The sequence below is a fragment of the Propithecus coquereli genome, unplaced genomic scaffold (genome assembly GCF_000956105.1).
Source record: "Propithecus coquereli isolate 6110/MARCELLA unplaced genomic scaffold, Pcoq_1.0 Scaffold28, whole genome shotgun sequence".
Classification (NCBI taxonomy): domain Eukaryota; kingdom Metazoa; phylum Chordata; class Mammalia; order Primates; family Indriidae; genus Propithecus; species Propithecus coquereli.
In genome coordinates, this window is record NW_012148396.1 from 1,407,311 (window position 1) to 1,417,242 (window position 9,932).

Below are 9,932 nucleotides of genomic sequence, written 5' to 3' on the forward strand. Positions count from 1 at the left end.
TGCTACCTGAATTCTATGTGTATAAACTAGGTAAACAAAACACTTAGGTACTATATGTATAATCCAAACATTATGACACCATTATTCCTGACTTTCAGCTGTCCTTCCTCAGAATCTTTGGCTGCTGATTTTATTTCTGGCAACAATACAAAACCAAAAGACCAAGGGGATTAAAAAAAAATCATTATGGGCCAGACTGTTTCAGGGCCTTTGGGATCTACATCTTTTTTGACTAATGTAAGCAGAGATGTCTGCCTTTTGGAATTGTATCTTTCCTTGGCTTCTGGGGCACCGTGCCCTCTGGATATCCTCTCTCTCTGACTGTGCCTTTGCTGGCTCCACATCCTCCCTCACAGGGCTCTGTGACACCTGGCTTCAGCTTCTGTCCCTGGGCCAGTATTCCCAAATCTCCCACCCTGAGATCAGCCCACCTTCAGTCTGGTATGCCCAACTGCCTTCAGATCTATTCATTCCAATGTCTCCCCTGGATGCCACCTCAAGCTCAATGTGGCAAAGAGAAGCTCACATTCTTTCTTCACACCCCCTCCCTAAAACAACACTCCTTCCCAACTTGTCTACTGCTCTCCAGCAGCACTGCTTTCCTTGTTCCAACCTTGGAGTTACATAACTAACAGATGCCTCTCTATTGCTCCCAAGTCAGCAGCCAACAAATCCCAGGGCTTCTTTTTCTGCAGTAAGATTCAGCTCTCTCCTTTTCCACAGCCATCACCAAGACTAGGCATCTAACACATTCTTCTGTATGAGTATCAGGGCCTCCCAATTGGCTTCTTACCTTCATGGTTTCTCTACCATGCTGTTCCTCCTGCAGAGCCTTGCTTCTGATAGTGTAATGCTACTGTCCTGATTAAAACAATAACATAGAAAGGTTTCTTAAATGAAAAATTTCAAGCTTGAATGTAAAATTGTTTATTAACTAGTTCTATTTTACCTGTTTTGTTTTCACACTCTTGAATAATATACTTTATATAGTTATAACATGCTCTAGCCCCTTTCTGTATGCCAGGCAAGGATATATAAATATGAACAGAATATGGTTTTTGCCATATAGTCTGTTGAAGAATACAAGCACTCATGACAGTTTAATTAGGATTCATTGGGAAAAGTGCTGTAGTAGAGGCAAATCAACACATAGCGAAAGTGCTGGGGAGAAAACCGGAAGCAGGAAAAATTTTATAGACGATAAAAATATGCAACAGTGCATTGAAGCATAAGAAAATGTTGGCCAAGTACTTGGTAGTTTGGCCTTTACTCTAAGCAAGGGACAGTCTCTTTTATATCTATGGTACACACTTTCCTCTTACCAGCTTCTATGACTCACTCTAAATTGCTCCCCACCCTCTTCCCAGCCTCTTTAAGGGCTCCCTAGGTCTTTGCTAATTCCAATTCTGCTTTCTTCCAAGTCCACCTTAAGACTTATTTCCCTCAAACCCTTCCTGGCTCTGATCTTCTCTTATCTTCTCTTCTCAGTACTGCACAACATTTCTTAATCAGAATGTTGGCACTACTCTTTAGGACAAAGGCTCTCAAATTTAAATATGTATTTAAATCATCCACACGAGATTTAGTAGGTTTGGTTCACCACCTAGGAATCTGCTTTTTCACAGAAGCCCAGGTGATTCCGGCTCCTTAACCACTTTGAGAAACACTGGGTTAGGCCTCTGAGGCTGGCTTTTACTTCTCTATACGTGCTTTCTTCAGCCCAGCTGAGCATATGTGCGTTGCTCAATGCTCAGCTCCAAGTGCTCAACTTGGTGTCTATTAGATACCTCAATTATTAATGATGCTTAGAGCATCAAGAAAAGTGGCTCAGCCACGTGGACAGCACCTCCCTCTCCAGAGGAGACTAACTCCTGAGGGCCAAGATCACTATGAAAGTCACCAGAACAGCAAGAGGAAATCAGATTTTCTGTCCTCTCAAAAATTGCGCAGCCATCACCTCAAGTGACCCCAGTGTGTCTCAAATAAATCATGCTTCCAGAGAATGCAGAACGCACCGACAGGTCCTCAATGAGCTCACAGCCGTTATCCTCACAATTATAAAGGGATGCATTCCAAGTTGGGACTAAGGAAAACGTATGCCAAGCAAATCACCGGGATTTCAAAATAAAAAGGACCGCTAAAATCCACGCCTACGTGCCTGTCCTCTGCAGGCCACCCCAGCACCCGCCCCTCAGCGTGGGCTCCTGATCAGAGGCCGGCGGTCCGGCGAGGGCGGGGCCAAGACGTCGGCGGCGTGTTGACGTCACGGGCGTGGGTCGCACAGCGCGTCGTCCGGCGCGCAGCGGGGTGGGTGGTGGGAGCTGTAGCTGGCTTCGTTGTGTGAGCCGCGGGGTCCACGTCCGCTCCCTCCGCCCTTCGCCCTTCTCCTCGTCCCGGCCTCCGCGGCCCGACGCTGGCCGTCATGGTGCTGTCGGCGCGCCCTGCGCGGCCTCGCTGAGCCTCGGTGCGGCGGCGAGCGCGGCTCGGGGTCACCATGCCTACCCGTGAGTGGCCGGCCGAGGGCCGGGCCGGGCGGGGGGCGTTAGGAGGCGGCAGCCCGCTGGACCTGCTCTGGCTGGGTCGCCTGGCCGGGGTGGCGGGGGAAGCGGAGCTGGGCTGAGCAGAGCCAGAAAATACCTGCGAGCAGCCGAGTTAGTTTCGTTTTGGCTTAGCCTTCCGGGGGTGGCGTGATCCCGTTGCACAGATGGGGAAACTGAGGCCCGAGCGTTAAGGGAGCCGCTAAGACGCACAACTAAGTAGTTAGCAGGGCTGCTGGTAACCTAGACCTGTGGGACTTCAAAGTTCAAGCTTTTTATCCACCCCGCTACACAGCTTAGTGGAACTTTATGGAAGTGCTGAAAATAACCGTGGTACCATTGTCACTGCCTTCTTATCTCAGGCCAGGCCTTCCCCGTGTCCCCCCCCACCCCCCCAAAGTCCCCAGCAGCCTTGACTCTCGCCATCTGTAACACGTCCGGGGTGGTTGAAGTAGGTGCTCTCTCGGGAATTTGTTAGGCATAGATGCCTTAAAATGTGGCTGTTGGACCACCTGCTTCAGATTTGCCTGGGCAGATGATTCAAAATGCCGGTGTCAGGCCCCTCCCTAGCCGGATTGAATAAGATTCCGGAGCTTGGGCCCCGAATCTGCACGTCTAGTAATTGTATTAGGGGTTAACGAGGGACCCTAAAGTTTGAAAATCGCTGGGTATTGGAGGCTTTTTAGACATACACGGTACAGTACTACGAATGACCTATTTTAAAATGACCCAAATAATTGCAGTGTGACTTTAAACCCAGTGGCCCATATGGATTTGTGCAAACTGGGGAAGCTCCTATCTTGGGCAGAGAGGAGCCCCGCAGGTGACTGATGAGATTCTTTTCAAGTAGGGCTTTTGTGGTGTTATGTTCCATATCATAGAATCTTTAAACACTTGTGAGTATGATATTTCTTAGAATTCGTAACTAACGCCTTCTAATTGTCCTTATTTTTGTAGACATGTGGGACACTGAATTTCCAGATCAGCCTCAAATGCATGTTTGTCTAGTGGTGGGAAAAGAGGAATTATTTCCTGAGATTAGAAAGATTTATATAATCCTGTGGCAAACCTTTAAGTAATCTTCGTGTAAAGATTTTAACTCCTCATACCTATGTGCGTACTGTGGATTTTTTTTCTTTACACCGTACTGTGTGTTTTTAAAGCATGTTCTTGCACTTCGTAGCCAGTAAATATGTCAGCAGTTTATTTCTGTTTTATTCCTTTAGGCTGGAGAAATATCATTTAGCATCATTTTCATTATTATTATTGTCACTTTATTCTAAATTTTTGTTCATGTTATTCAGTGAATGAGGTTAGCATTGTGTTAATCTTTTACTTTCTGAGAAAGCAAAGGGGAAGAGGTAAACACCTATTCTTGAAAGTTGAGGCTGCAAGTGGAATTTATTGGTAAAATGCCAAAGTTAGCATCCTATGAAATTAAACAAAGTTTTAAGTTATATTAAAAGGTTATATGCAGTTTTATAGAGAATGGTTTCTTTTCAAATGCCTGATTTACTCTGCAAAATGATTTTAGGACAAGCTATGGTACAGTTTGTATGGTTAGGAATGCAGATTTCACTCCCTGACTGGAAGACAAGTGACGTGTTTGTTTATCTATCATTGTTAATATTTGTCATGGTACATTTTTTATGACTGGATAAAAGTGTGCTACTGATTGGGAGACCATTGTGAAGTAAGTAATGTTCCTATTTGCCTTTTCTCTCCTTTGGTAGTCACAGCTGCCAAAATTGCCAGGATCATGCAGGGGACAGTAGTGCTTCTTAGAAATTCTGTTTGTAGAATTAATTTCCAACACAGGTTGCAAAATTGTCACTTTCTTTAGGAATGCTTTTGGTTAGAGAATCCTGTTCAAATAAAGTGAGGTTTTTTTGTTTTGTTTTTGTTTAATGTTAAATGGTTGAGAGGCTCAGCCAGTTAATCCTTAAGGGTTTTAGTTAACTGTAAAATCAAAGGATTGAAGGCGATCGTTATGGTCTCTCAGACTCTAAAATTCTGAAAGCAACCCTTGCCCTAAGTCCTAGAGTTACTCTTCTATTGCTATTTTGTTGTTTATTTAGGATACTGGTACTCAGTCATTGAAAGCGTTGATAAGTAGAATCCAGCTGAGCATGGTATACCACTTGCTAAGCAGTTGTATATCTCATGAATATTAAAGGCCATTTCATTGGAGTTTTTTTTGAGATCCATAGCCTCTTTTTGAGAAAACAACTACCTGGAAGGATGCCTGACAGGAAGCTGTTAGGACGCAGTAACAATTCTGTGGTCATGTCACTCTGTATTCAGCCTGTAGTTTGAGATAGTCAGTAGGCACAGATTTCATGACTGTGTTGCTGAATGATCTTTTCAAACCTACAAACCTATAATTTGACACATCATTTTTCTAAAGGCCTTTATTTCATTCTCCAAAGGACCATTAAGAAGCATTTTGATTTTAAAGATTTTCAAACTCTGAATCAGAATTTGAATTGGAAGGAATGTTAAACTTCTTAGTCATTTTATTTTGCATGTCAGGAGACTGAGCCTCCTGTGAGTTTCAGTGGAGTAGAATCAGGACTTGAGCATAGATCTTGTCACAATTTCGTCCACGGCTGAACTTTGAAGTGTCGCCCCAGTTCTTGAGCTCCTGGCTTGGAGGAATCACAAGCCTTGGCCCGTGTGACAGAGAGAGATGACAGACACTCAGCAAGAATGCGTGAAGAATTTATTGTAAGGAATATTTAAGGGTGCAAAATGAAAGTACATTTCCTTCTGTCTGCACAAGTGAAGACACTGTCCACTTCTATGTTTTTATGTTTTATGTTTAGGTAAAGCTTAATTATAATTAGGACTGGATTCCTTTCTATGTTTGGACATGACTTAAAGGTTATGTTTTATATACTGTGGGGAAATTTCCATTTCCATTCTCTGACTGGTGGTCAGTGTTCCATGGTCTAATTACCCCACTCTTTAAGACTGAAATAACTGTTCCTTCTTTTTATTTTTCTGTAACCATTTCCTCCTTATTGTTTTTCTATAAATGTTTTCTCCTTTTTGTTTTTCTGATTTCGATTACTTCTCACTTGTTTTTCTGTCCCTAACAATCTGGCCCCTATGATCAGTAACCACAAAGAGCATAGATGACATTTATTTTTCTCTAGCAATAAGTTTATAATAGTTTAGCCTTTTTTTTTTTTTTTTTCCTTTTAGTTAGTTACATCAGGACAAACATAAGGTTAGTCAAAATATAAATCATTCTGTGAGCTTGCAAGAAAGTTTCACATATGCCTTTGCTTCCATCTTGTCCCAGGAACCTGTGGGAAGAAAGCTGTGGATTCCAACTACTATAATCAATAGCAGTTGATTATATAGGCACAGACTTAAACGTTTTAGTAAACTCCTTATATAAAAGGGGCTTCTAGGTTCACAGATAACTTGCCTCAAAACAGATCCAATAAACTGTGCTATTTTATTATATATAAAAAGTTATATATTTGCTAGGGAAAACCAAAGCTCTCAACCACTATTTGCTATTAAACTATGCTTTCAGTAATCATGTGTGGTTAATGACTTCTCTTCTCATTTAGATAGTGATGTTGCTATCTGGGCAGATTTGTTGGGCTGTAGTAATGTGGTCACTCAGTGTTTGTTTCTTTTCCTTTGAGGCTAATTTAACTTATTTTTCAATTCATTCTTATGAAGGAAGTGCAGAATGAATTGTGAAGCAAAGGATGGGTGCTGATTGAAATGTTTTACTTTTAGAGACACATTACATGCAAACTTGACCTACACATTTATACTACTGCCTTGTTAGCCTTTTGTGTTCATTCATATTCATTCATGTTTGCATTATTTCTCTCCCCTCTCCTCCCTGCTCCTCTTCCTCCTCTCTCCACTCTCCTGTCCCTGCACATCTTCCTCCCTCTCTTCCTCCCTCTGCCCACCACCTGTGTATCCTTCCAGAGTTGTAGTTGAAGAATTTTTTTTCTCACGGTGACTTTTGGCTTGACACTGTCTTGGTTGCTGTCCAGATCTCATCTTTCAACCTGTCTCCACTCATGGGGACATAGGGCTGCATTAAGATTATGTAGGTCGTGAGAGATAAGGCTGGAGAAGGATGGGAGCCAGAATTTGAAGAGTTTTTATATGGCATACAGTGAAGCAGTTAACTTGCCTGAAAATATGTTCAAGCTGTCATAATCACAGTTATAGTGGCTGTCTATTTCACAAGCATACTAATGTTTTCTGACTTATTTGATTACTCCATGAAGATGTATAGTTTCCTATTAGTAATAGGAATTAATTATTGAATGCCGATTGTGTGCCAGGCAATATGCTTTGTGCTTTATATGAATTATCTTATTTACAACTCTCCCATTTTGAGGAAGGCCTTTATTTGAACTGTTTTAGAGATGGAGAGATTGAGGTTCAGTAAAGTTAAGTAACATTCCTGATGACAGTAAGTGATAGAGCTGGCATTGGAACTAGGCGGGTCTGACTTTAGATTCCCAGTTCTTTTTTCATACTGCACTGCTCTGGGCCAGGCAGGAGCTCAATCAGATCTTATCAGTTTCTTTTAACACTGTCACTTTCGCTTAGCCTTGTTATGCCCACCTGGTTACATAACAGGTGCTTGGTAAATGTTTAATAAATGAAATATTGAATCTTTTTTTAAAAAAATATTGGTACATAATATTTGCATGTATTTATGGGGTACATGTAATATTTTATTACATGCACAGAATGTGTAAGGATCAAATCAGGATATTTAGGATATATGTCACCTTGAGTATTTATCATTTCTATGTATTGGGAACATTTTAAGTCCTCTCTTCTAGCTATTTTGAAAATTACAGTACATTGTTTTTAACTATAGTCACCTTATTCTGCTATCGAACATTAGAACTTACTCCTTCTATCTAACTGTATGTTTGTACCGTTAACCAATCTCCCTCTCCCCCCCAGTCTAGAATGGTTGAATCTTAACTGGAGTTAGAGAAGTTATTCTTTGAAATACTATAAGCTGAACTGATTTTATTCCATAAAAACAGTGTTATGAAAGTTTTATATTAATACTTTATGATTAGGTTCTTTTCAGGCTTGTCTTTACCATTTTTGAGGTCTGAGACAAGAATACAAATGGGAGGCCTGCAAATCATAGTCTAAATCAGGGTTTTTTAACCTTTGCATTGTTGATGTCTTGGACTAGTTTGGGGTGTGTTGGGGAAGGGTGGATTGTCCTGTGCATTGCAGGGTGTTTAGCAGCATTCTTGGCCTCTGCCCACTAGAAGCCAATTTTAATCCTCTCTCTCCTGAAGGTTGTGACAACCAAAAATGTCCTCAGACATTGCCTAATGCCTCCTGAGGGACAAAATTGTCCCTGGTTGAGAACCACTGGTCTAAATATTTAAAACCTGCAGGTGTGGTCCAGGCAACAGTGATCTATTGGAGCAGGGCAGGATCTTCTCTGACCCTGGACTGGGTGGGTTTGACCCTGTCTAGTTCCTTCCGGGGCTGGGGGGAAGGTTCCCCTCCTTTACTACCTCACTTTTCCATCTCGGGATTTCCAGGCAGTTCTAAGCACCTCCTAGAACTATACCATCCGAGTAAGCTGGACAGATGGGAGGAGGAAGCCCAGCTTTCCGGGGAACTCAGTCTGCCTACACTCCCACTTTGGGTGATATGGAATGAGCAACTTTAAACAAAAAACAGCTGCAGCCATCTTTCTCTGGTTTTCTAGAGCAGTGATTTTCAATATCATTGTTCTCTCCCGTGTTCCGCCCATATACCCCTATAAAAAGAAAGACAATCCTTTGTGTTTTGGGAGGCAGGGGCCTTTTATTCATCAGTCAAATGAAGTTACTAGTATACTTTCTAGTATAAAACCACATTTAACCCATTACATGGTATTACATTCCCTACATGGTATGGAATGATCCAGTTATCTGTCATTTACAGTGTTTCTGTAGCAGTGGGATGGATTGCAGTGGAAAAATCTGATTCTGTATAGGATATCATATTCTCCTTTTTGTATATTTATTTACTGCTCTCTACCTTTAGATACTAGATAGCATGATTCTAATTTTTGTTAAAGAAGGAATCACTAAGGTATTTTCTTTGTATGTCTGAATCTTAGAATGTTTCTGTATGAACACCAGTTCCATTAGAAGCTCCACTTTTATGTCAGGAGCTATCTCTCCTAGAGGAGCCCCTCTGTAGAAAGTTAACACCCCTTTATCCTGTAGTGGTAGTAGAAAGGTTTTTATTGATACCATTGAAGGAAAAGGGTCCCAGGCATTCTGAGAAAGAAATGAGGGTAAGGAAAATCCCAGTGTGGCCCTCAACTACTTCAGGGAGGAAAGGGTGGACCAGAAGATAGGACATAAGCTGTTTGTCAAGGTTAAGGAGTCTTAAATATTTTTGCTAAATGAACGTTTCTGAAAATAAAAGCCATGATTATTCTTCCCCAGAAAAATGCAGATTCTCACCCAAAGTTTTGTATATAATTTCAAGCAATTCAAAGGTATACTGAGATGGAAAAACAAAGTGGATCACTAGAGTGGTGGTTACTCTGTGACAGAAGCATGGTAACTCAGGTCGTGGAAGAATATCATTTGCCGAATACATCATGCTATTCTGAGTATGTCTTCTACCTTTTTGTCTGTTTTCCCCCTAATTTTTTAACATGCTTTTTCTTGTTTTTTTCTTACCTTCTCTGTTAGCCTATTGAAATCTTCTAATTATTATGTAGATATTTAATAAGATTTTTCTAAAATCAGTATCTATGAAGAAAGAATTGTCAGATCAATGGAAGGGAAAATGACATGGAATAGGATTTGGAGTGAAAAAGGACATTTAGTCCAATCATTAAGGGAAAAGTGAAAGCAACGTAGGTTAAGCATGCCATTCAGCTGGGTACTGGTGTGTAGTAGAACCCAGATCATCTGGATCCTGGGTGGATGCTCACAACTTCATACTGCCTTTGTGACACATGGAGGGGTATGGGAGTATTATAAAGATCATGGTTAACAGTACAAAGAAGGATTCAAAATTAATACCAAATGGAAAAACATTAATATTTACAGCATTTATACAAATCCGAAAGCAAAACACTACCAATCCTGTGTAGTTAGAATACATGTTGGTCTGTCAGATTGCCACAAGACTTTTTAACAATAACATGCGAAGGCAGTGAGGTACAGTAGAGAAGGCAGAAGTTTAAATTGGTACAGCTTTTTTGGAAAGTAATTTGACTGTTATCAAATGATCTAATAATTCTTATACCCATTGACCCAGTAATTTATTTTTGGTAATCTGTCTTTAAGAAATAATTAAAAACAGACTGTACCAGGATTTCTGTATCAAGGTATCTATAACAGTAATATTTATAAAATAGTG

General features: G+C 41.0%; 1 protein-coding gene across 2 annotated transcripts in view; it reads left to right on the forward strand.

Moving 5' to 3' along the window:
- Positions 1 to 2,284: 2,284 nt before the first annotated feature.
- Positions 2,285 to 9,932, forward strand: part of EFR3A (EFR3 homolog A (S. cerevisiae)) — a 108,559-nt gene continuing 100,911 nt past the window's right edge. Inside the window, exon 1 of one of the 2 annotated variants that reach the window (XM_012648154.1) lies at positions 2,285 to 2,504. In XM_012648154.1, the coding sequence (XP_012503608.1) occupies positions 2,495 to 2,504 (10 nt within the window). In that variant the 5' untranslated portion in view covers positions 2,285 to 2,494. The remainder of the gene's footprint in view (positions 2,505 to 9,932) is intronic. The other variant, XM_012648155.1, reaches the window with a different exon arrangement.